At 42.2% G+C, this 26,858-nt stretch overlaps 1 protein-coding gene across 5 annotated transcripts in view; it reads right to left on the bottom strand.

Annotated features, from left to right (window-relative positions):
- Nucleotides 1–26,858, bottom strand: part of ELMOD1 (ELMO domain containing 1) — a 70,826-nt gene that overhangs the window by 24,579 nt on the left and 19,389 nt on the right. For all 5 annotated transcript variants that reach the window (XM_033948821.1, XM_033948819.1, XM_033948820.1 and 2 more), the window contains 6 exons: nucleotides 20,356–20,501; nucleotides 19,649–19,677; nucleotides 16,817–16,914; nucleotides 9,272–9,401; nucleotides 2,012–2,145; nucleotides 498–566 (listed from right to left, as the gene is read on the bottom strand). In XM_033948821.1, the coding sequence (XP_033804712.1) occupies nucleotides 498–566; nucleotides 2,012–2,145; nucleotides 9,272–9,401; nucleotides 16,817–16,914; nucleotides 19,649–19,677; nucleotides 20,356–20,501 (606 nt within the window). The remainder of the gene's footprint in view (nucleotides 1–497; nucleotides 567–2,011; nucleotides 2,146–9,271; nucleotides 9,402–16,816; nucleotides 16,915–19,648; nucleotides 19,678–20,355; nucleotides 20,502–26,858) is intronic.

Raw genomic sequence — 26,858 nt, 5'->3', positions numbered from 1 at the left:
CACAGAACTCTGAACAGCTTAATACAGCAACCTCTCAATTCAGTGGGTATTCAACCCAGTCCTCAGGGGCCACCTGGCCAGTCGGATTTTCAGGATATCCATAATGAATATGGATGACGGATTTTGAAAACCCAACTGGCCAGGAGGTCCCTGAGGACTGGGTTGAATACCCACTGCTCTAAATGATATACTATTTCTGCCTGAAATAATATTCTTTAGAGCAGCTGCACGGAAAGAGTGGTGGATCACTGGAACAGGCTTCCGGTGCAGGTGGTCGAGGCCACCAGCGTGCTTGACTTCAAGAATAAATGGGACATCTACATGGGATCCCTACGAAGTCGAGTTAAGGAACTGGGTCATTAGCATTCAGACTTATTGGGGTGGGTCAGTAGAGTGGGCAGACTTGATGGGCTATAGCCCTTTTCTGCCGTCATCTTTCTATGTTTCTATGTTTCTATTTCAATTCTAACTTATTTATCTACTGGTAGATAAATTACCTGAACTTCGAATGATGAGAATCTGAGAGGATTTGTAGAGCTGATGCAGTATCCCATTCTGCAAAATATCTATTTAGATAAAAAATTTGAACATTTAGTGATAATTAAATCAAGACAAATATTCACAGAACTTTGTAAATGCAATATATTCTGTTGTAAACCTACAATATTAAGCTATACAACAATAAAATGGAATTATATACACACAGAAAACACAATGGATTCTAATTCACGGCCTCTTTTACAAAGCCGCACTAACGGCCCCGAAGCCCATAGAGATTTAAAGGGCTTCGGGGCTGTTGCCGTGCGGCTTTGTAAAAGAGGCCGTCAATGTTAGACATACGGGAGTTATTTTATAACAGGACAGAAAGATGCCTATTTTATAATGACACATAGGTGCCTATAGGGCTTTATTAACACTAGCAGAAATCTTGTAGAAAATGCACTCAGACCGAAGGTGTGGGCATTATAATAGCTCTCGTACATGTCTGTCTGTATTGATAGAATATCTGCCCTACATTCAGTGCTATTAAACTGGCCAGGAACAGCTCCTGGCTGGTTAAAAAGTATTTGGCTGGCTAACCACTAATATTCTACAACTACTACTGATCTTTTCTATAGCACTGCTAGACATACACAGTGTTGTACAATAAAATATTTAAGTGACAGTCCCTGCTCAGTAGAGCTTACAATCTAATCAAGCAGACAGAACAAGTAGGGGGTTAAGGAGTTTCTTAGGCTTGGGTAATATGCAAGCAAATTGGGAGTCAGGAGTTAACAGCAGCCTCGAAAAGATGCTTTTAGTCTGGATTTGAATACTGCCAGGGACGGAGCTTGACGTACTGACTCAGGCAGTCTATTATCTCCACTGAATATTTGAGGTTAGTAGCTAGTTGCGAGCCACCTATGTCGCACGACTTAGCCGTCTAGCCGTGAATATTCAAGCCACATTGGGCTGGGTAAATAGCGGACCTATCTTTTGCTGCTATTAACTTAACTAGCCAGTGCTGAAAATTGATTTAGCCAGATCTAAAAACCAGGACATTCAATGTCGGTCACCGGAACGGCCCAGCCATGAATATCTGGGCTCACCGCCGACTTCCAAACTTTGCCAAAACGTGGCCCCAGAGGTGTGACCTAATTTTATATAAGCATTTTACCTGCGAAAATGGTTTTAATTACTGTCATAAAACCTCATCCAGATACCGAGTGACTGAATGCCCGACTGTTAGACATCTAAGGGCCTATGCATTAAAACTCATACAAAGCAAATATTAGCATGGGCTTGCAAAATAAAATGTAATTGGCATGTTAAAAACTTACCGGTACTTTAAAAGTGTCCAGCAAAAATATTTTGGCGCTTTCATACAAGATACACTGACTGAACAGTGAGACCACTGCTAAACTGAGCATGCTTAGTTTGCTTTTTTTCTCTTGATTTCCTGGGGATGAACAGCTGCAGAGGAAAGAAGTGGAACAGCTAGAATACTGCATATAATTGAACATATACTTACACCAAACTGGATAATCCTAGAAGACCCATCCCTCTAAAGTCAGTTTTTGGATCATCACCTTGGAAACCAATCTCAGTCCACTGCTTGGAGATCCGATCTTTCAGGGGAATACCGGGTTTCAAAAAACACCATAACTAGAAGTTACAAAGATAGTATAAATTTATATGTATTCTTTTTAATGAGAAGGGAAAATGGCAAACAAAATAAATTAATGTTAAAATAATGAAGACAAAAGTGAAATCAATCAACATTAATTGAATAGCTAATAAATAGTGAGACGTATAACTTTCCTGTATGGGGTATAGCTCCTGTCACAATTTAATATGTATATCACAGAACTTAATCTGACCAAGCCAGAATCACAGGCCTGTGCCATCGCATGGATCTTCTATGCCAAAGAGTTTCACTGGATTTCATCAACCAAAAATAAAGATTGTGACCTTGATCCTATAACAGAATATGCAGCGAGTCAGTTAGTATGCAGCATGGATGACTCAAGACAACCTTGAGGAAGGGAATTCAATCATATTTTGGAATATCTGAGGCTGATGTGGCAGGGTTCTACATGACTGGTTTGCTACTATCAACATTTGTGCCCGCCAGTCATCTTCCACCATGCTATTATAACTTGAAGGACATGATTGATCACAAACTGTATATAATACTGTATTGAGCTCAGCCTGGGAGAGCACCATCTTGAGTATCATCTCCTGCCACTGGACCTGTTCTACCAGAAATTGTAATTTATTTGCCTATCCAAAGATCACCGGTTGCAGATACAGGTCCTTTTTGGATAGGACTTTTATGTTTCAAGCAGGTAAACAGCAGTCCTGGTTAGGTAATTACATCAATGGAGCCAGGTTGACCTATGGCGCATTTAGATAAGAAATCAAGACTGCATTGCTTGATAAATTCATTTCTTAAAGAGAAATTATACTAATTACAATAATTTTTACTCTATTTCTAAGAAATATGTTGTACTTTTGCTATTTGTATTTTGTATTTTGCTGATTGTTCAGCTCTCTTCGGTGTAAACCACTTAGAAATCGTCTGATTCTGGCGGTATAGAAGAATAAAGTTATGTTATATGTTGCCTCTAGCTACCATCATGGAGAAGATGACTCTACTGGCATCTACAAGTTGTATGTTTTAAGTTCTGTCATTATATTTGCATCGGGATTAGTTAGTTGGTTTTTTACCAAAAACTGAAGTGTGTTATTTCCAGGGCAATGTGCTTTCTTTAGTTAGCCATAAGTATTATTATTACGAATTACAGGAATCCTTACTGCTTCTTGCTATTTCTCTATATTACTCTATAAATAAACTACTGCATTTTCTATACTTCTTGTGATCCGTATCTGTTATCAGTAAATAAGTAGATAAAGATGAATTTTGAGCACCGAGACCTGTAATTAGCTAGGTTTATTCTCTAGACCAGGGGTGCCCAACGCGTCGATCGCGATCGACCAGTAGCTCAGGAAGGCAACTCGAGTCGATCGCACTCGTGTTGCCGTCCTGGTCTACAGGCCGATCAGCCTTCCTCTCCAGTGTTCTCCCTAGGGCCTTTTAGCTGGGCGGTCCGCCCAGCTGTCATCTGCCGCTGCTGAACATTAAAAAAAACCGGCTTGGAGATTTCAGCCCCTAGCGAACTTATGCTCCGGGCTCTAACGTGTGCGTGCAGGCTTCTCTTCTCTTCCCTCCGAAACCGGAAGTTATGCCCGGGGAGGGGGAGGGGGGAGAAGGGAAGCCTGCACGCACATGTTGAGAGCCCTGAAGCAAGCGTTCGCTACGGGCTAAGGCGGGAGACAGGTTAGTGAAGCATTTCCTCTTCTTGCTGCCGGGTCCTGCCTACTTTCTGTTTCCGCGAAGGCAGGACCCGGCAGCATTTCCCCCAACAGTTCCTCGCGATGCTGGTCGGCCGAAGCAGGGAGAAGTTGGGGCGGCGTCGGCTTTCGGGCCTGTTATTGGTGGCGGTTTGGGTCCTGGTCCCCGATGGCAGTTTGGGTCCCCGATGGCAGTGGCAGTGTCTTGGGGGAGGGCAGGGAGAAAGAAAGAAAAAGGGCAGGCAGGGAAGGAAAGAAGAGAAACAGAAAAAAAGGAAAGGGAGGCAGAGAGAAAGAAAGGGCAGGGAGAGAGGAAGGAAAAGTTGGGGGAGGGAATGAGGTCTGGAGGAGAGGAAGCATACAGGCTGAAAGAAGGGAAGAAAGACTGGATGCACAGTCAGAAGAAGAAAGTGCAACCAGAGACTCATGAAATCACCAGACAAGGTAGGAAAAATGATTTTATTTTAAATTTAGTGATCGAAATGTGTCTCAATTTATATCTGCTGTCTATATTTTACACTAAGGTCCCCTTTTACTAAACCGCAATAGAGTTTTTTAGCGCAGGGAGCCTATGAGTGTCGAGAGCAGCGCTGGGCATTCAGCGCAGCTCCCTGCGCTCTAAAAACTGCTATCGTGGTTTAGTAAAAAGGGAGGGGGGTATATTTGTCTATTTTTGTATGGTTGTTACTGAGGTGATAGTGCTTAGAGTCATCTGCTTTGACCTCTTTGAAAAACCCTGGAATAGGAATGATAATTAACATTTTCTATGCGTACAGTGTGCGTTGTGTTTTTTTTTAATTTTATTGTTGGTAGATCATTTTGACTTGGTCATTTTAAAAGTAGCTCGCAAGCCCAAAAAGTGTGGGCACCCCTGCTCTAGATAATGCTGACATCTATTTACCATACACATTGAACCAGCTGATACCCTCACATTCTCCGGAACATATTTAGAGTTATAAAGGAAAACTCCTTTATATATAAATGGTTAATTTGCAACCTTAATCCATACAATGAATTAGACACCAAGGCCTTTGTTTAGGGGGAAAAGTATTTTGGATTTAGTTCATGCCTTTTTGGGTAGAGATATTTCTGCCAAACCTGCCCCATCTCCACTGAATTTTCCAAAGGGGTAAATTATGTGAACTGTCAACAGTGCACAAGGCTATATAAACATAAATGATACAGCTTGGTTCACTGCTTAACTAAAAGATAGAGCCTTAAAGGGCATGACACTATTTCTGACTCATTTATATTTCACAGTGTGGTATCCTTCAGAGCTCCATATTGGCCCTTACCTTATTTAACATTTTTCCTGCCTCCATTACTCACATTTATTCAATATCTCTGTCTCACTGCATTTATTTATACTGACGACATTTAAATCCTTGCTACTCTCTCCAGTGATGATCCTTAAGAAATTAACAGCCTTACCATAAGCTTACACAGATTGCGGACTGACTACTTTCTTACAGATTAAAACTTAATCTTGACAAGTCTGAAGTGAAGTGTTATTGTTAGGTGCATTGGTGTCCCTTCAATCCCTTCCCCTGTTACCATGTCAGGGATAAGTATTCCCCCCTCACAATCAAAATCCTTGGTGTCACATTTGATAGTACACTGTCTTTCCAACTTCACATAACTATTATTATTAAGACTTGTTTCTTCAAACTGTAATATATCCAGTAAGATTATTTTTTTTTTCTACTCCACACTCAGAATTCTTGGCCGCTCCTTAGTGATCTCACATCTGGATTATTGTAATTCTCTTCTCCAAGGTTCTAGGTCTCAAGATTAGTTCAGAATTCAGCTGCATGCTTAGTCACTAAATCCCACAAATTTGATCATGTTACTCCTCTACTCCGATCCAAACACTGGCTCCTGATTTCTCATCGCATTACTTACAAAATACTTTTACTGACCTACAAAACTTACCATTCTGACTCCTCCACTTATCTGTCTTACTTATTAATACCTTATATACCCAATCTTTGTTCCTCACAGTATAACCATCTTACAATACCAACTCATGACAAGTCTGCAATGGATCTTGTGACAAGCCTGTCACTGGTTCAGACCCTGGTTTAAACCCAGCCCTGGTTTTAAACCCAGCCCCTGGTTTAAACCCAGCCAGTAAGGAAATTATCCATGTGCCTAAAGAGAGAAACCTGCCTAATAAGTCTGTTCCTAGCCCTAAGGGAAGACAGGGAGGGCAGATCAGAGGGGATACAGCAGAGGAGGATTCCTACTATAGTCCTCTATAATTCCATTTACAAACACACTGCAAGCTCTCAGGCTAAGACCGTAGCTAAACGACCTGACATAGCAAGGGTTAAGGAAAGGGGAAGGACAGAAAGGCGTGGCTTGCTCAGAGCACAGCCAGAGGTTGCCGTGGGAGACATAGAGAAGCTAAAGGCTCAGCAAGATAAATTATGCCCAGCTGAGAACAGGAGGAGGTAATCAGGAACTTAGAAGGAAGGGAGTTCCTCAGAGGGCAGACATCATTCTCCTGAGCAAGAGCTCAGTCTCTTTATCTCGCAAACACTTTACTCCAGAAAACGACAAGAGCTTAATTTCCAGGCAGAGGCCAGAGTGGAGAAAGGGGCAATTAGAACAGAAGTGTTCAGAAACTGCTCAGGAGAACAGTCTGATCCCTACTGCAGAGTGGGAGGAACTCTTCAAGGAAATAGAGGAAGATTCCTTTGATAAAAGGGAGAGTGATAATGAAATGGATAGAGCCCAGAAGCAATGGAACATATGTCTGAGGAAAACATGTGTGAGTAAAATACTTTGGGAGAAGGTGGTGCAAGTTTATTGAATAATAGAAGGTGGTCTAAAAGACTGTAAGGAAGCCATAGTGTCCTTACAAATGAATGTTTGTTGAATGAATGTGTGGCTAAGATGAAGGAATGGTAAAGACAGGATTCCTTGGTGCTTCTAAAGCATAGTGGAAGGGGGATGGGCTAGAAGTGGCTAATGTGTAGAAGGGAAGAGCCCTGAAATTCCGGAATACAAGGAAGTGGGAACCCAGGGAGGGACTTAGATCATCAAAATCTTAAAGGGTGGTATGGTTCTCTATTCCCCTGCCTCAGGGTTAAAAACTGGTCAGTGGGGGAATCTGTAGTTGAGGGAGTCAGCTGGGTTAAATTCCTAAAAAATGTTTAACTGAATCACAGCAGTGGTGACAAGTCTGGGATTCCTGCACAATGGTTCTCAGAGACAGAAAGCTGCAAAGACTGAGTTAAAAGTGGCAGCTGAACTTTGTGTGAGTGAAAACTTATTTTGATTATTTCAAAATGTTAAAGGAGTTGTGCTAAGATGAACTGTGTTTTGAACTGAGTGTACCCAAATAAGGGTTAGCCAAAGAAGCTGTCAAAGTAATCCAGTGCAAGTGGAACTGGTGAATAAATGTTTGAACTGTAACTTATCTATGAGCAGCCTTTTTTCTCTTTCCTCTGTTGCCATTATTGTGTGGCCTTCCAGGAAGCACTGGGCCTTGCACCTGTGGCGGAAGCTGGGTTTTGGCCAACTAGGCAGACCCCAGCCCCATCACAATCTGTAAGCATATTGGTAAAGCAACAGGGTTTGCTCACATGGCCTGACAGTAGCCAGGCCACTGAAATACAGACTTTTTATTATGGTAGCACTCTGGGTTATATCTCTTTATTTATATTTATCTGTATTCCCCAAAACAATCCAACTTGAAACCCCTTGTGCTAAAAGGATTACTAACAAGCAAATAGACCAGGCTTGATGTTAGCAAAATAGAGAATTTATTTATAATGCAAGTGGCAAATAATAATACTTAAATATGAGATAGTCTAGTACATAGACAGGCTAGAATGCATAAGAAATACAATTACCCACTATTGTTTTGGATTATTTGGAAAGCAAACACACATTTCCCCTAGAGGGTAATAATCTTACCTACTTCCCACTACTACACGGAAAGCTTATATGACCCGTGTATGCAGGGAATGTCCTTCCTCAGCCAGCTTGGGCTCTCGCAGAATGCAAGAACACAGGGACGCTGCCCAACATGGACTGTGTGGGAGAGATGCCTCTCAGGCAGAAGGAACTCCGCAGGTGTTTGGGGGGAAGCTTGGCACAAGAACAGCTGTAGTCTGGGTCCGACACTCTCTTCAGGTTTCTGTCACAAGCTTGAAGGGTAAGAGCTCAGGCACAGCATAGCCAGCATGTCTCAGGATCAGGAACCAGAAGTATGCCCTTTTCTTAGAGAGCGATAGCCAGAAACCACCAGCACGGGGTCCCTTAGACAATGGTTGCCAGGAACCACAAGCCCTCTTGGTAGTTCATTTTTATAGTCTTTTGGACTCAGTTCCTATTTGGGAAGATGATGCTTTCCATGCCTCCTGTTCTGACCTCTTCACCTGAGCATCTCCAGAAATATCCTTTAGACCAGGGGTGTCCAACCTTTTGGCTTCCTTGGGCTGCATTGGCCGAAAAAAATGTTTCTGGAGCCGCACAAACACGCAAATGCTGCAGCAAGACAGAGGAGGGAGCTGGCAAGATGGTAAACATCCAGGGGCAGCAGAGGAAAACACTGCATTGCCCTCGACCGGGGCTGCACAAAATACTTCATGGGGCCGCATGGGGCCCTTGGGCCGCAGGTTGGACACCCCTGCTTTAGACATTACTTCAAGGAAATTACAGGAAACTTGGCTCCCAGAATGTGTAGGCACCAAGTTGTCTAAAAGGGCCAGCGTGCCTCAGATAAGGCTTCAAGCTGGAATACAAATCCTAGTTGCTTCACTTCAGTGCATCACTGATAAGACACTGAAGGAGTTTTGTCCTGTTTCAGGCACAGAGTTTTGTCCTGCTTCAGGCACAGTCTATGAACTAGAGGGTGAAAGGTATTCAGCTTCTGTGTAAAAATCTATGTGCAGGCCTAACTCTTTGAAATGCATTCCCCTTACATTTTTGTTTAGAATCCTTCTTTACCAACTTTAAAATAGGTCTGAAAATATCTCTTTTTACAGATTCATTTCATTATTACCTTTAATTTTATAGGTTTTTGCTATGATTGGCACACAATAATGGATGAATCTATTACCCCCTTCCATCTTCTCTTACTCCTCCTAAGGATATACCATTGTCTTCCTACCCTCGCTCCTAACCTATGACCTATCACTATTTCCTAACCTTCCCCCCCCTGTCTGCACTGCTTATTATATTTCATATGTAAACCACCTGGACAGATCCCCCAAGAGTGGTACATCAAATTGAAATAAAGCTTGGAAACTTGACCTCAGGTATTTTTCAATACGGGGTTTCCCAAGGGTTTGTACTTCTCTCTGTGCACTCATACTAAACAAGTTAAACTAAAATACTCATAGGAAGGAATGACACATACATACTTTATAAAACCCCATGTTAGTTAAAAGAAAGCTCATAAGAAGAGAATGATTAAAGCACTGACCTTTAACAGCATCGCTTCATGCTCGGGATTATCTGAGTCAAATGATTCTCTGCGTAGCTTTTCAATCTCTACAATTAAATTTCTGTATCCCACAATTTGCAAGAGACAGGCCTGAAGAGATACTCCTAACCTAAGCAAAATAACAGTCATCTGTTAGTTTGAACTTCATGGTAATCACTGTTTAAATAGGGTGACCATACAGATCCATAGCAAAGGGAAGAAGCTCAGCCAGCTCTGATTCTGCCTCACTGAATGCATGGCAACGTAGTTCTGATTTCTTTATCTTTATTCAGAATTTGATGGATCGCCGAACTATGGCATAGCCAAATCTCAGCGATGTACAATTGTTTCTGAAAGATAATCTACATTCTGGGGTCAATATTCTGAAAGATAATTTACACTCTGGAGTCAATATTCAAAGGATTTATATGGTTAAAATTTGCTTTGAATTATATAAATTTAACAACTTAAAATTTTGACAATTGCTTCCTCTTCCAGATCTCACAAACACTGGCCAGATGTATCCTGATGGAAAAAGGGCCAGGCTGGGCTATGATAGGGCAGCATTTTCAAATGTAACGTAATAAAATATTTTCTACTAAACAACAACATATCTTGTTGAACATATCTTGTTGAACAGTTAGATTTATCATATTTTCAGTTTTACTATTAGCTGCAGACAAATAGCTGGATAAACTTTATCCGTTTATATTACTGGTTAAAATTGTACCTAACTCCATATGTGTCTGCATACAATGGGGGGGGGGGGGGGGTTAAAACATGAACCACCTCAATTTAGTCTTCTTGATATGGATTATGTGGTGACCTTTTCAAAGAACATTATAAGTTTACTTGCAGCCAGAAAACAACTTTCTATTCCATAGATTTTCAGCTACCATAGGGTGATTAGATTGTAATCATACATCTGGCAATGCTATAGAAATGATAAGTAGTGGCAGTATTCTATTAACTGTGCACTTATATACAGATGTCTCTGATTGGTGCATAGTCTAAAAAGGAAAATAGGTGCCTCCTTCCTCTTATGGAATAATAATGTAAAAAGGTATATGCATATATGGTATAGGTATGAGCATAGAGCATGCCTCTTTGCCCGCAATCCGGCAACCCCCCCGCCTCGAACCGGCACCCCCCCCCGCCACGATCCGACCCCCCCGCCATGATTGGGCACCCCCCCGCCATGATCCGACCCCCCCAACACGATTGGGCACCCCCCCGCCACGATCCGCCCCCCCGACACAATTGGGCACCCCCCCACCGCTTCTTACCCTCATCTGGTCACTCTTGAAAATCGGCCTTCTTCTCTGCTGGGCCTTGAGCATCTGAGCATGCTCAAGGCCTGCGAGTTCACGTTCTGAACGTGAACGTGAACTCGCAGGCCTTGATTATGCTCAGATGCTCAAGGCCCAGCAGAGGAGGAAGCCGATTTTCAAGAGTGCCCAGATGAGGGTAAGAAGCGGCGGGGGAGTGCCCAATTGTGTCGGGGGGGATTTCGGATCGTGTCGGGGGGGTGCCCAATCGTGTCGGGGGGGGGGGTCGGATCGTGGCGGGGGGGTGCCCAATCGTGGCGGGGGGGTCGGATCGTGGCGGGGGGGGGTGCCGGTTCGAGGCAGGGGGGGTGCTTGATCGCGGGGGGGGGGCCTTCGAGGGGAGCAATGCCGGTTCTCTGGGGGGGGGGGAACGCATCAAAGTGAGTTTCCATTATTTCCTATGGGGAAACTTGCTTTGATAAACGAGCATTTTGGATTACGAGCATGCTCCTGGAACGGATTATGCTCGTAATCCAAGGTACCACTGTACTTAGAACTTCCCTATCTGTCCCGAAGGCTCACAATCTAGCTAAAGTACCTGAGTAAACAATTATTAAAATAGAAAAGATATAACAAAATTCCAAGAATTCAAATAATAAAAAAAGAAAAAGAAAAAAAGATAAAAGATAAACTACTATCATATAAGCGCATATATGTACACCTACATGCGTATATGCTAGAAGTGCACCCAAGTGCTAGTTTGTAATTATGCACATATCTCAAATAACATATCCCCCCTCTTCTACTAAACCGAGCTAGCGGTTTTACCCGAGCTGCTCCCAACGCGCATAAGAACTCTATGAGTGTCGGTGCAGCATGGGCCATTCAGCGCGGCTCCCCGCTTTGAAACCGAGGGGGGATAGTTTGCAGATGTTCATACAGATGGGCAGAATACGGGCAGGATGCACGCTTACTTGCTTATTTGAATACTCTAATTTAAGTGCTTTATTAAGCATTAAAACATTTGATGGTTAAAGTAAAAATATTTTCAATGCTGGATAAATATTTGCATACTGCTAGTAAAAAGACTGCATTTATAAATGATCTGCACATGCACCTACATATATAATTTGAGCAAATAAAAAGAAAAAAAGAAAACCTTTTTTGAGCAGTGTTTGGGCGTTTGAGGTCTTTTTCAGGTTTGGCTATGATTACATTACATTAGTGATTTTTATTCCACCGTTACCTTACAGTTCAAGGTGGATTACAGAAGAGGATTTCTGGACATGTCCAGAGGTGTTACAGAGTAGAGTGGGTTGCTTCGGAGGATTGAAATGTTTCATATAGTGTTAGTTAGTCTTCATGGATTTCTTGAATAGCAGGGTTTTTATCTTTTCTGAAAGTTTTGTAGTCTGGGGTCGCGATTAGTAGATTGGAGAGTTGGTAGTCTAGTTTTGCTGCCTGTGTGGCTAGAAGGCCATCATACAGTTTTTTCTGTTTGATGTAGAAAATGACACGGTGGCGGTTTACCCGTGGCTACCGCGTTTAGCCGCGGGTAACCCGCCAAAACGGGGAATGAAAAATAGCAGTCTCTGAGGGGACGGGGAAAAGGCCATTCACCACCCTGTGGAGCGGTGAATGGTCTTGTCACCGCAGTGAGGCATCAAGGATCGCGTGGTCCCCACAGCCCCCACCAGCCCACCCGCACGCCGGCTCGATCGTTTAACCAGCTTCCTCTCTCCACCTCACCTTAGTTTGTCAGCTTTCTTTTTCGGTGACCAGCACGCTTTCAAAGAGCCGCGCATGCGCAGCTGCTCAGTATTCAATCTTCTGCTCTGACCCAACTGGAAACAGGAAGTTGCAGCAGAGCAGAAGATTGAACTTTGAGCAGCCGCTCATGCGCGGCTCTTTGAAAGCGTGCCGATCGCCGAAAAAGAAAGCCGGAAAACTAAGGTGAGGTGGAGAGAGGAAGCTGGTTAAACGATCGAGCCGGCGTGCGGGTGGGGGCTGCAGGGACCGCGTGTTCCCGGCTCACACAAGGAAGGAGGGAGTGAAAGGGAAAAAGTTTCTCTTCCTTGGAAATAGATTCTGAAGTGACCTCATCAAAGAAGACCAGCACCAAATGTACAAGAAATCCCTTAAACAATGTCAAAAGAGCCCAAAAGAGAAAACTGCTACTGCCGTGAGACTCCATTATTGAAGGAATCAACTTGAAATCACAGTTCACGAGACAGGAAAAGGTTAAATGCCTCATGGAATCCTCAGCCACAACACAAACCAAATTGTGAATGAAATCAGAGCAGACAGTAAGAATTATAAAATTGATGTCTAATGCTGAGGCATTAGAAATAATGCCTCAGCAATACAATTTTCAGAAGTTCTATTTGCTCATGGTAAGGGAGAAGATAGACTGCTAGTGATGGTGGGGGGACTGATAGAAGATATGAAAGAAGGGTGGTAGAAAGGAACAGATGGTAAAGGAGGGAGGGAAGGGTGGTGGTGGAAAGGAATAGAACAGACATTGAAAGAGGGTAGAGAGGAACAGACCCTGAAGGGAAATGTGGAAGGCAGAGTGGGGAGAAGACGCTGGAAGGGAAGAAGACAGATGCCAGACTATGGGAGAGCGGAGGGAAGAAGATGGGTGCTAGACCAATTGTGGGAGGGGGTGAAGGGAGAGGCACAGTAACAGCAAATGGAAGACGCAGAGAGAAGACACACAGTGGATGGAAGGAATTGAATGAGAAGATGTGGAAAGCAGAAACCAGACAACAAAGGTAGAAAAAAAAAATTCTATTTATTTATTTATTTTTTGCTTTAGGATAAAATAGTATATTAATTGTGTTGATAAAAATTTATAAACAAAGCCCTGCCAGCTGAACATCTCTTTCTCTAGTTCAGCAGCCAGAACTTTGATTTATAAGAAAGGAATAAGCTAAATATTGCAGTATTAAGGCTTATATGGATGCTGCGGGGACGGGGACAGTGACGGTGCGGTGAATGGGATGGCAGTGGCGGTGACGGGGTGGTGAAAGGGATGGCGGTGACGGTGACGGGGCGGTGAAGGGAATGGCGGTGACGGGGCGGTGCAGAGGATGGTGGGCCATGGACGGTGCAGTGACGGGGACAGATTTTTTCCCCGTGTCATTCTCTAGTTTGATGTCCCTGATTGGAGGGTATGTGAATGGTGTCTGGGTTCTCCTGTGTTTGGTTGTGGTAGTTTGAATTAGGCAGTTGTTCAAGTAGGCTGGGCTGTTACCATTTATGGATTTAAATAGTAGACAGTAGAATTTAAATAGTATTCTTGCTTGAATTGAGAGCCAGTGTGAGTCAAGGTATGCCTCGGTGATGTGGTCGTGTTTTCTTAGTGAACAGATTAGTCTCAGGGCTGTGTTTTGTACTGTTTGTAGTTGTTTTATCATTGTTGCGGGCAGGGGAAATAGAGGATGTTGTAGTAGTCAAGGAGACCTAGGACTAGGGACTGAACCATGAGCTGGAATTGCTTTCTGTCGAAGAATTTTCGAACTTGCCTTAGGTTTCTCATGACCACGAATGATTTCTGTATTGTTTTGTTGATTTATTGTTGCATGGTGCAGCATCTGTTTATCATCATTCCCAGAAGTTTTAGAGTGGGTTGAATGGGGCATGTGATTGAGTTTATTACTAGGTTTGTTATGGTTGGAGTTTCGAGAAGTATGAATTTTGTTTTGTCTGGGTTCAGATTTAGTTTGTGGTCTTTCCATGTTGCCACTGTTTCTAGAGTTCTGTGTAGTGTGTCTGTCATTGTGGGCATTGGCTGATCAAAAGGAAGGAGAATGGTGATGTTGTTTGCATAGCTATAGGAGGTTAAGCCTATTTTGTCTAGGCAGGTGCCGAGGTATGCAATGTAGAGATTGATTGAACAGTGTTGGGGATAATGGCAATCCTTGGGGTAAATGGTGAGACCTTAACTAGGACTGAAGCAGAGCGTGATTTAGGAGTAATCATTAGTGAAGACATGAAAGCTGCCAATCAAGTGGAGAAGGCTTCATCCAAGGCTAGACAAATGTTGGGGTGTATCCGTAGAAGTTTTGTCAGCCGGAAGCCCGAGGTCATAATGCCGTTATACAGATCCATGGTGAGACCTCATCTGGAATACTGTGTACAATTCTGGAGGCCACATTACCGAAAAGATGTGCTGAGAATAGAGTCGGTTCAACAAATGGCCACCAGGATGGTCTCGGGGCTCAAGGATCTCTCATATGAGGAGAGGCTGAATAATTTGGGGCTGTACTCTCTCGAAGAACGTAGGGAGAGAGGAGACATGATTGAGACGTTTAAATATATCACCGGTCGTATCGAGGAGGAAGATGATATTTTCTTTCTTAAAGGACCCTCGGCCACAAGAGGGCATCCGCTAAAAATCAGGGGCGGAAAATTTCATGGCGACATCAGAAAGTATTTCTTCACCAAAAGATCATTGGAATAAACTTCCAGTGCAGGTGATTAAGGGCAGCAGCGTGCCAGATTTTAAGAGTAAATGGGATGCGCATGTGGGTAAAGTTGGGGGGAGGTCATCAGAGTGGGCAGACTTGATGGGCTATAGCCCTTTTCTGCTGTCATTTTTCTATGTTTCTATGCCACAGGGGTTGGACCATGGTTCTGATTTTTCATTGTCTGTCTTTACTCTTTAGGTCCTGGATTGTAGGAATCCTTGAAACCATGTGTGTACTTTGCCTGTGATTCCCATTGTATCTAGTATTTGTAGTAGGATGTCGTGGTCTATCAGGTCAAATGCTGCCGTGAGATCTAGTTGTATAATCAGCATTTTTTTGCCTGTGCTGAGGTGTTGTCTACCTGTGTCCAGAAGGGAGCCTAGTAGTGTCTCAGTGCTGAAATTGGTTCTGAATCCAGACTGTATAAGGTGGAGCAAGTTGTGGTTTTCTAGGTAGTTGGTGAGGAGTTTAGCTATGAGGCCTTCCATTAGCTTGACATATAGTGGAATTGAGGCTATGGATCTGTAGCTGGATAGTTGATCTGTTGCTCCTTTTGGGTCTTTTAAGATCGGGGTGACAATAATTTCGGAGACGTCTTGTGGGAAAAGGCCATCTGTGAGCATGGTTTGTATCCATTACATGAGGAGAGTGTGGAATTTTAGGCTGGAGGTTTTTAATAGGTATGGAGGGCATTGGTTGAGGTCGCAAGCTGCGTGTTGGACCATTGTATTGTGGAGAAATGGGACCAGATTCTATCTGCTGCAGCTGATTCTTTTTCTGTGGGGGGCATTGTGATCTCTTCTATGTGGGTTGGGGTTCCTGCAAAGTTTGTCTTGGCAGTTGTAATTTTGTTTTTCAAGTATTCAGCTAAAAGGGTGGCTGAAGGGTTTGGTGTCTGTGAGTTCTTTTAGTAATTGAAATAGTTTTTTTTGTGTCTTGGGCTTCTATGCCTATTTGGTTTGTGCAGTATGTCTTTTTTCTTTTAGTTTTAGTTTGTATTGTTGGTTTAGTTTTTTCCATGCTGCTCTTGTGTGTTCTTGGTTACTTTTTCTCCATTGATATAAAATAAATATCAGTAGCAATACAAAACAGACATAATCATATCCATTAAATGTGATCATTAACATTTACTACAGCTCTATGGCTTGTATAAATATAAGCACCTAGTTGGGACATAAAACTCAAAATAATCAAAAGAAGATCAAGGTTCCAATCACAGCACCAATTTAGTGTAAATCATATTGAGTAAACTAGAGATATTTTGTAGAATTTTAAGATTTACATTTAAGAAAATAAGTGTTATGTGTTTAATCTTAGAAGATTAAAAGAAATATTTTCTTATTTTAGAATCTGGTCACTTGGAGAAGCAATACATAGGACTATGCTGAGATCAGGACAGTGGATGATGGCCAAAATAGCACTTTGTTTGCACTTTTTTGGGATAATACAATATGTTTTGGGGGAAGATTGTGATGCTGATTCTACATGGGACAGATGTACTAAGAACATAGGACGAAACACTGAGGTCCAGTACTAAGTGCTTAGTGAGCTTATTTTGTTCAATTTGATTTACACTGGACTTGAGCTATGATTTAATCACTGATTTCAATCATGGTGGAATCAGTTTTAGGATTCTGAGCACCTTTATGCACTAACTACTAATATTATAATACATATTAATAGATCAATATAATATTCATTAATCAATCTTCTGATTATTTTGGGATTTATCACAGGGGAGATTTTTTTTAATATACAGCATAACCCCTAATTTAAGCTTATAATTTAAATAAAAACAATCTTACTGTGGATTGATATCAAGGCTTATCTTTTTCAGTATCAAAATGTCATCTATAATCTTCTCAATAGTATCTGGATGAACACTTACTGCAGTCTGCAATAACTGAAATAAAGTAAAAATTGATTAGCTGAAGAAATTAGTCTGTGAAAAAAGGGTGCATTTTGACATTGAGGGCAGTCAAGATTATTTGCATCTCCTAACCTTCATCTTTATTCCCATTCCTCTCTCCCTATACATGCTCTACTAAAATTTCACTTTTTCTTGTCTTCCCTCAAACCAAGACTTTTGATGCAACACCATCAAACCTAGTATCCTGCTTCCAACAGTGGCTAGTCCAGGTCACAAATACCTGGCAAGATCCCAAGGAGAAAAACAGATTTTATGCTGCTTATCCTAGTGTAGCCCTAGTCCCACCTCACGGCCACTCCGGCAAGCTGCTTGGGTCAGACACCCATCACTAGAGCTCACAAAAAGATATTGATGGTAGTTCACACACACAGGACCCGATTCTCAAAACTAAAATCGGCTTTTTACATGCTCGCTAAACCAGTTCCAGCCGGTTTAGTGTGCATGCATTTTAGTGGCTGATTATTAAAACTGCTTTACGACTACTACTACTATTTATTACTGTGGTCTTTTCTGAGTTTTCCGGCAGTCTCCGATACTACTATGCAAATGTAGTACAACGAGGTCATTACTGTTACAATGAGCACTCCGAGCGATTATCTATAATTGCCGAGTGAATCTCCAACCTTATTGTGCCACTTTTGTGGCCAAAATTTGCCAACAGGTCTGAGCTGTTGTTGCCTTACTTTCTGATCAGTGCCTGAGCACTAATTGGCTCAGGCACTGACAGAAAAGACAACAACAGCTCAGAACCCCAAACCATCCCCAAATTAAAAACCAAATCAAAAACTAAATCGAAGATCTGCAGGAGAGATGTCCACTTTCTCCTGCTGCATCACACAATCACAAGACACTGCTATCTGCCTACCCCATAGCAGCGGGAGAGATGCCTATTCCCTCCTGCCACCAAAGTCAAGCAACCCCCTCATGGTAGCAGGAGAGATGCCCACTCTCTCCCGCCACCAAGCAATGCCCCCCGACACTCCCGTGCCTTCAACTACCCACACACCCTCCCCCCTTACCTTATTTATGATGGCTGGCCAGAGGTGTGACCACTCCCTCTGGCCAGCAAGCCTGCCTCTTCAAAATGGTGGGCCTTCCCCTCCCCGGTGCATCCTGAGATGCACTGGGGAGGGGCCTATGGCCATGATTGGCCCAGGTTGTTTAAGACCCCTCTGATGGTCAAAAAAATGCAGATGCAAAAAAATCCAGTACCAAATATGCCCATTTTCATAACTGCAAAACGTCTATCTTGCTTTTCTCAAAAATGGCCATTTTCAGATATGCGTCTATCTTTTGAACCACTTTTGAAAAAAAACACATCCAAAATAAAAATGCACAAAACAAGCCATTGGGATATAGGAAGGGTCAGCAGTTTTAGTAGACTGATAGGGTGTAGATGGGCTGGAGTAGGTTTTAACGGAGATTTCGGCAGTAGGAACCCAAGTACAGTAACGGGTAGAGCTTTGGATTCTTGCCCAGAAATAGCTAAGAAGAAAAAATTTAAAAAATTTAAATTGAATCAGGTTGGGCGGACTGGATGGATCATTCGGGTCTTTATCTGCCATCATCTACTAAGTTACTATGTCACACAGACATCCAAGCAGAGCGGTCAAGCAGTGAACTTCAGATAAAAAGGCCCAGGTACACATCTCACCATAACCCCCTTATAATGTGTGGGGAGCCCTCTAAAACCCACCCAAAACCTACTGGGCCTAACTATACACCACATCAATATCCCTTATGCCGAAACTTGAGTTGGGGGGGGGGGGAGGTCAAGGATATCGAGACAGCACTTTATTATTATCAGTATGAATTAAGTTGTGTTCCAGTGCAGTTGCCAGGATATGCTATCACCATCAAGGAGCTTCGGATAAGTCATCATTATATGCACATTAAATTGTTTAAAGAGTGCACTGAATGAAGGTCGGTGGCAAGAGACAGTGAAGGCTATGATGGTCTCATTGGCAACCGTCGCCGTGTTATATCACTTGGCGTTATGGTTATGGATCTGAGTTTTTCACAAAATCACTTATAGGTCGATAGTTTAATAGAGTTTATATGTAAGGATGATTATTTGTAAGAGACATGTATGATATCACCAAATCGAAATAGTGTTTCCCATTAAGTATTTCGTTGACTAGAGAAAAAAGTCCAAGTCATAAGCCCACCCTATCCCCCTTCCACACCACGCATCTAACATGCCTCCTTGAGATTTATAAGAACTACTGATCAAAAGGCATAGATATCCAGCTAGAAAATAGGTTTTGAAAATAGCGAATTGGAAGGGTTTGGCAAGAAAGACGTCCATCTGCCCCTTTATGCCACTTTTTTTGGACATTTTTCCTTTTTGAAAATGAGCTCCTTAGCCAGTCAGACTTTCAGAATAAACACTATGAATATGCATGCATATTCATAGTGAATATGCATGCACTACTATTCATAGTGAATATGCATGCACTACTTCTATTGCATGCACTACTATTCATAGTGAATATGCATGCACTACTTCTATTGCATGCACTACTATTCATAGTGAATATGCATGCACTACTTCTATTGCATGCAAATCTATATCATGCATCTTCATCGTGGGTTTACTGACTGGCTAGGTGTGTCCCAAGGGTTGAGAACCTCCGATCTAAACAACTCTGATTTCATAGAGAGAAACAAAAAGAAAATGTAAAATCTGAAGACAAAAAGAACTCACCTTGTTTTTTGAGTTTTTCAATGATGTCTCTGTTTAGAAAGAAATGAATAAACATTAAATTGACATATTTAGCACTTCTTAAGACAAGAGACATAGGCACTGTCAAAAGCTACCACAAGAACAAAAAAATGTCTGTTGGGGGATTTTATTATCAAAGATATTGAGTCAGGGGCACATCTGGAAGGAAAATAAAAAGTTTACCAGGACATTCAGTGAATAGGAATACAAACCAGATTCTTAGGGGTCCTTTTACGAAGGCGTGCTAGGGCTTTAACACGTGTAATAGCATGCGCTAAAATGCCACTTGCGCTAGCTGCTGCGGCCTCCTCTTGAGCAGGTGGTAGTTTTCCGGCCAGCGTGCACTAATTTTGTGCGTGCGCTAAAAACGCTAGAGCACCTTCGGAAAAGGACCCCTTAGAATTATAAGTGTAGAGAATTCTGAAGTTGATGAAATGTCTAAGGACAGAATCAATATTGTACAGCAAAAGGTCAGCATTTAGAGGAGAGATGAGGCAGCCGATGAAGACCATAGCATCTTCTGATGTAAAAATTATGATGTTTTTTTGAATGTTGCATCATAAAATTCCGAGTAGTTACATTACAAAGCGCATCATTCAAATCATACAAAATTCACCAACACAAACATGCATAGCACAAAAAAAAAAAAAAAAACCAACAGACTACAGGGCATCCAGCATAACACATACCTATTTTCATGGTCCTGTTAGCTCCGGGCTTATTGTTATAACAGATTCTTTGTAGTTCACATCGTCCTGTGAGTTTTCGCACCATGAACTTCAGACAACGCCATAAGCATATACAGTAAGAATACAGCCACACCTGAAACAGCATTCTGTTTAAAAAAAAAATAAATTTCAGTTTTTTTATCTTATACACTGAATTGAATTGGCATTCTTCCTTACAATGGATTAGTAAGGATCTGTTCATTTACGAGTGTATCTTTATCAGACAAACTGTGACTATATACAAGATGAATATTGATAGACTAAGATTTTACCATGCACCACATTTCCACAGACATTTCAGAGATTTTTTTGTATTTTAATACAGATGAAAAATCAACATCTCATATAAAGGAATTACATAATTAAAGCTATCATTACTTGTGGAAATTTTTCACACATTTAGGGGGCGATATTCAGGTTACGGTAATCAGCAGTTTTTAAGCAGCTTACAGCCTCAGGTTGAAATCGGGGCCCAGATAAGACCAGGTCTGGCAGTGAATATCTGGGTAAGACAGGACATGTCATCACCGCTAGTACTTATGCAGATCCCAGCCTGGCAGCTGCATAAGTGTCATGCAGACAATGAAGAAAGTTTTGGAGAAGTGAAGGCTGTGTATGACAGGCTCAATGTTGAATGCTAAGGACGGTGTGATATGGGCTTTCTGGGGAAGCAACACAGCAAAATGCATCAGAACCCAAAATCAGCTGTAACACCTTTAAAGATATTTCAGATGTTTATGCAGTTTTTAACATATCTATTTTTGAATATTTTCACAATAAAAATACAGTGCAATGATTGGAGGAATTATTTCATCTGCATGGGCTTGTCCTGTGGTCTGATACCAAGTCGCCCTTGAGCACTGAAGAATATAAAGTATTAAGTCAAGTTAAGTATTATAAATGCCGAATAGAGCCACTTCTAGTTTTTGTTTGTTGATAATGAAGAAAAGCCAGGAGGAAACCTCTAGGACGGTAACAACAAAAGTGTCACTCCATTTTTTCAGTGCCGTATATGGTACATATATATATATATATATATTTTTTAATATTCTTTATTCATTTTCAAAATTACATAAAGTGTTAAATATATTCATTCAGATTAACATTAACTACATCACTTACAAACAATCAATGATATATTACATAAAAACACATCCCTTCCTTTTTCCCACCCCACCCACCCTTATATTCCATTATCATATAAAACATGTAATAATAAAATTCCCCCTCCCTACCCCTTAAATCAATAAGTATAAGGTAAACAATTTCAAATTAATCTTTACAATACTTTGTTAATGGTTTCCACACATCCTGAAACTTCTTAAAGTATCCCCGTTGCAATGCAATAAACCTTTCCATTTTATAAATATGGCATAAAGAGTTCCACCAAAAGTTATAATTTAATCTCCTCCAATCCTTCCAAATATATGTACATATTTAAATCCATAATGCTTGCACAATAAACTACTGTACATACATATGCTCTGCTAAAAAAATAAAATAAAATAAGACAGCTCACATCTCTTGAAACAACAAAATGAGATGCTTTTATTCAGCAATCACTTTTTTTGACAATCTTTGTTTTATAATTTTTAGATTCATAGACATTTTTTATTTGATAGCTAGCTTTATCCGTGCTTTATTATGACACTTGGATTTTATCCAGTATCCCTTGTTTTTATGTTTTAATATGTTTTTATGTAATTTTATATTGTACACCGCTTAGAAACCTGATTAAGTGGTTTAAAAAAATCTTTAATAAACTTGAAACTTGAAACACTAGTATCAGATTTAAGCCACTCCTGTCGGACATACATGTCAGTCTATATTTTACTAATAATATTGTAAATGCCAACATAGGGACCCTTTTACTAACGCTTAGCACGTTAACAGAATTACCGTGAACTAAATGCTACGAAGCTCCAAGGTATAAAATGGGCTTCTTAGCAATTAGTGTGCACTAACAGAATGTGCTAGCTGGATGAAGCTTCCATGCCCATTCCTAGCCCATGACTTGTTCCCTTCCAAATAAATGTTTTAAAAATTAAATAGTGCGTGCATTACACATGTGGAGGGGCATAAACAAAACAAACATCTGAGTTGAATTTGGTCATACGGCGCTAGATGCCCAAAGTCGGCAATGGAAAAATATCCATTAAAAAAAAAAAATACATCTAAAATGTATTTTTCACGAAAATCGTCTATCTGGACGTCCAGGCTATTGTTCGCCCAGACTGCTAGTACATCTATCATTATACCACATTTTCAACCAAAATTTCATCCAAGTCCCAAACGCCCAGAACAAGACCATTTGGGCGGGGGAGGGGCCAGTATTGTGATGGACTGGCCACCCAGACATGGCAACAGAGCATTGGGGTGCCTTACAGGGCACTGCTGTGAACTTCACAAAAAGGGTGCCACATAAACATCTCACCAGAACTCCCTTATATGTTATAGTAAGCTCCCTATAACACCCCCAAAATCCACTATACCCACCTTTCTACAACCCCCAATAGCCCTTATGGCTATAAGTGGCATCTATATATGGCAGTAGAGTAGGTTTTGGGGGGATTTTGGTGGGCGCAAATGTTTCACCATAAATGTAATGGTTAGAATGGCTTATGGGCCTGGGTCCTCCTCTCTGTGGTTCACTAGCCCACCCCCAAGGCTATTTAAGACACATCTGTACAGCTCTACTAGGCTTTCCTATACCAGGTGCTAATGTTCTGGAGATAGGTATGTACGTTTTTATTCCACTTTGTAGGTGAGTGATAGGGGTCAGTGAACACTGGGGAAGTGCGTCGGAGTCTTTACTTTGTCTCTGCAGTGGTTATCTGGTGGCTTTGGATACCTTTTTGGCATTTACTATATACCTGTTTTTACATTGTCTAACTCACAATGTTTAAGTTCTGTCCAGGATATCTAGTAAAACCTTTGATCTTTGCAGGATAACTAAGTCTAGGTCAGCCCCCATCCCACCCACATACTGCCCTAACCACTCCTCCAGATACACCCCTTTCAGCTCTGGGAACACAGTAGGATTCAGAGACCTAAAAAGTCCCTGGACACATAATTATCAGCACTTGGACGCCCTGTATTTTAGATCGTCCAAATGCCGACTTGGGTGGGTTTTTAGATGTGTTTAAGCTTTGATTAAGAGCCCCATATTAGCCTTTAGAATCTATATAATAAAACGCTAGACGCGCATGCGCACTCCTATCAGCGTGCTTCCATGATCAGTATGTCTGTGGCCTGAAGAAGTGCGCATGCGCGACTACAACTGCCCCCGAGCTCTGAACAGCAAACAGGGCCAGGCGGAGACCTGACGTGGCCGGCGGCTTCAGCGCATGCGCCGGCTTGGCGCTTCAGAAGGAGGATGAAGGCGGTGCAGCGGCAGCAGTGTCGGATAGGGAACACGTCAACGACTCCCCCCTCCTGCACCAACCTATTTGAAGCAGCCTGCTGAGGTCCGCGGCCAGCTGTAGAGAACCTCGCAGGCCGCTCTCCACATGGAGCACGTTCCCTCTGATGCGATCGCATCAGAGGGAACGTGCTACCATATGGAGAGCGGCCTGCGAGGTTCGCTACAGCCGGCCGCGAACCTAAGCAGGCCGCTTTGAACAGGAACAGGAGCGGCAGCGGCGGCAGGAACCATGGATGGATGGAGGGAGGGTAAGAACGGGAGGGGAAGCCAAAAAAGAAGGGCTATGGAGCAGGCAGGAAAGGGGGCTGTTTTGGTGGGAGGGTTGTGCTGAGTGCAGACGGAAATCATGAGGGGTGGGGGAAACAGAAGGGAGCCACGGTGCAGGCAGGCATGGCACAACAGGGGGCCAGAGGGAGAGCGAAAGGGGGCTGCTTTTGGGGGAGGGGTGTGCTGGAGGCAGACAGCAATCGGGGGGGGGTGGAGGAACAGAAGGAGGGCCATGAAGCAGGCAGGCATTGCACAAAAGGGGGAAAGGGATAGGGAAAGGGGGCTGCTTTGGGGGGATGGTTGTGCTGGGGGCAGACAGCAATCATGGGGGGAAAAGAAGGGGGCCACGGAGCAGGCAGACATGGCACAACAGGGGGCCAGAGGGAGAGCGAAAGGGGGCTGCTTTGGGGATAGGGGTATGCTGGGTGCAAACAGCAATCAGGGGAAGGAACAGAAGGGGGGCCACGAAGCAGGCAGGCATTGCACAACAGGGGGAGAGGGAAAGGGGGCTGCTTTGGGGGGATGGTTGTGCTGGGGGCAGACACCAATTATGGGGGGGAGGAATAGAAGGGGGCCACAGAGCAGGCAGGCATGGCACAACCGGGGGCCAGGGGGAGAGAGAAAGGGGGCTGCTTTGACAAGCAGGGGGGCCAGGGAGACAGACAGAAAGAAAGACGCACAGACAGGGGACCAGGGAGAGACACAGACACAAAGAATGACAGACAGACAGCATCCAGGGAGAGAGAGAGACAAATAAAAAAACAAAAAACAGACATACACACATCTACTCTAGCACCCGTTATTGTAACGGGCTTAAACACTAATAATTTAATAAAAGGGCCCAAATTTTTCTAGAGTTATGATTTGCACCAGATAAAGGTTTTTTCAAAACTTTGCATTTATGAACTATTTATTTGGATCATCAATGAATGCAAATTACATTTTTACCTGCGAGTGGATGCTGTGTCAAAGATTTGTCAAATTGATGCAATTCCTTTCCTTTCTCAACACTATCTGTGTATTTTGGGTTTCATAACAGAAGTGTTAAACAGAACAGGGTATATACACAGGTGTGAATTTGTGATTCTGATCTTAGTTCATTCACAGTTCTTTCAATGAAGACATGGATTCTTACATAAATATTTTAAATATTGTGTTTCATATGGTTTATTTGTATTTATTTTTGAACTATGATTTTGCATATATGTTTTGTCTCATAATTTTGAAGAATGACTCTTTTTACACTATGTAAATAAGGGTTTTATAATATGTTTGATACTTACCTTTTAAGTTCTAAGTTAAGTTTTAGTTTTAAGTTGGATTAGGATTTCTTTGAACTCTTTGGAACCGGTGAGATTAAACAACAATATAGAATGGAAAATCTTTTTTTGATAGCAGTTCTATTATTTGGGATCATGTTGCCCTTTTTTTACCCTGATGTTTTTTCCTTGTTTGTTCCTTTTTTCCTTTTTTGACCCCACGTTTTACTTTTCCCAAAAAATTTTTTGTTACTTTTGGGGCTATTAAGTGAGTTCTTTCAGGCATTTTTAGTGGAGTCTTATTATTTAAAGATCTGGCGATATAGAAAATTTGATACAATTAAGAGTTTATAGAATTCAATGTGAGTGCCATTTTTTAGCCTTATGTTAGGAGTGATGTCATTCTCAGTTGCGATTGGCTCCTTTGCGAGCATTCTATTTAAAAACCGACGCCATTTTGAGAATTTCAGGGCGTTGTACAGGCAGAGTGCTGTGCAGATTGTTGTACTGTTTTTTGCTTTTAGGAAGCAGTCTTTTCACCAGAGTAAGTAGATTTTTGTGGTCAGAGGGTATTTTAGTTCATAGTGGTTAAAGTTGTAAAAAGTTTTAGCAAGAGAAGCCATTTTTCATAAAAAAAAAAGTTTTAGGCTCTGATAAAGTCCATTTTTGAGCCTAAGGGCTCCTTTTACGAAGGCACGTTAGGGCCTTAATGCTCGGAATAGTGCGCGAGATTGCCGCGCACGCTAGCTGCTACCGCCTCCTTTTGAGCAGGCGGTAGATTTTCGGCTAGCGCGCCCTATAGCGCTCGCTAATCCGGTGCATGTGCTAAAACGCTTGGTGCATCTTTGTAAAAGGAGCCCTAAGGCTCTGTTTGGTAAGGAGCCTGTTGTAATCTTTTTGGGCTCCTTTTACGAAGCCGCGTTAGCGGCTTTATCGCATGCAACTTTTTAGCGCGCGCTAACCCCTGTGCTAACCGAAAAACTACCACCTGCTCATGAGGAGGAGGTAGTGGCTAGCGCGGCCGGCAAATTAGCGCATGCTATTACACACGTTAAACTGCTAATGCGGCTTCGTAAAAGAAGCCCTTTATATTAACAAGTTAACCCTTCTTTTTGAGTTATTTACAATAAGACAAGACATTATTACCACAAGGCTTCTTTAATATGTTATCATTAGAAGCCATTTTTTAGCCTGGTGATTTTTCTTTTCCTTGGGATTTTTAATCAGATAAACAGCCAATGGGGTTAATAATCAAAAAAAGCGTCTAAGTCCCCTTTTGACCTAAGTCCTTAAACGTTCAAAGCAGAAGCAGGGAAAATGTCCATAATCAAAACAAACGTCCAAAAGGAGTTTTGTTTTGATAATGGCCTTCCTCTGTCTAAACGCCCAGATCACCACTACATTTACAAGTACACCTCCACGACGTCTACACTTTTTGTCCATAATGAACCAAAAAAACGCCTAAGCCCCAAACGCCCAACACAAGGGCTTTTAGGCGAAGGAGGAGCCAGTCC

Source organism: Geotrypetes seraphini, chromosome 6 (genome assembly GCF_902459505.1).
Source record: "Geotrypetes seraphini chromosome 6, aGeoSer1.1, whole genome shotgun sequence".
Lineage (NCBI taxonomy): Eukaryota > Metazoa > Chordata > Amphibia > Gymnophiona > Dermophiidae > Geotrypetes > Geotrypetes seraphini.
The sequence above is the reverse complement of the archived record's forward strand: the minus strand, read 5'-3'. Positions and strand labels throughout refer to the sequence as shown.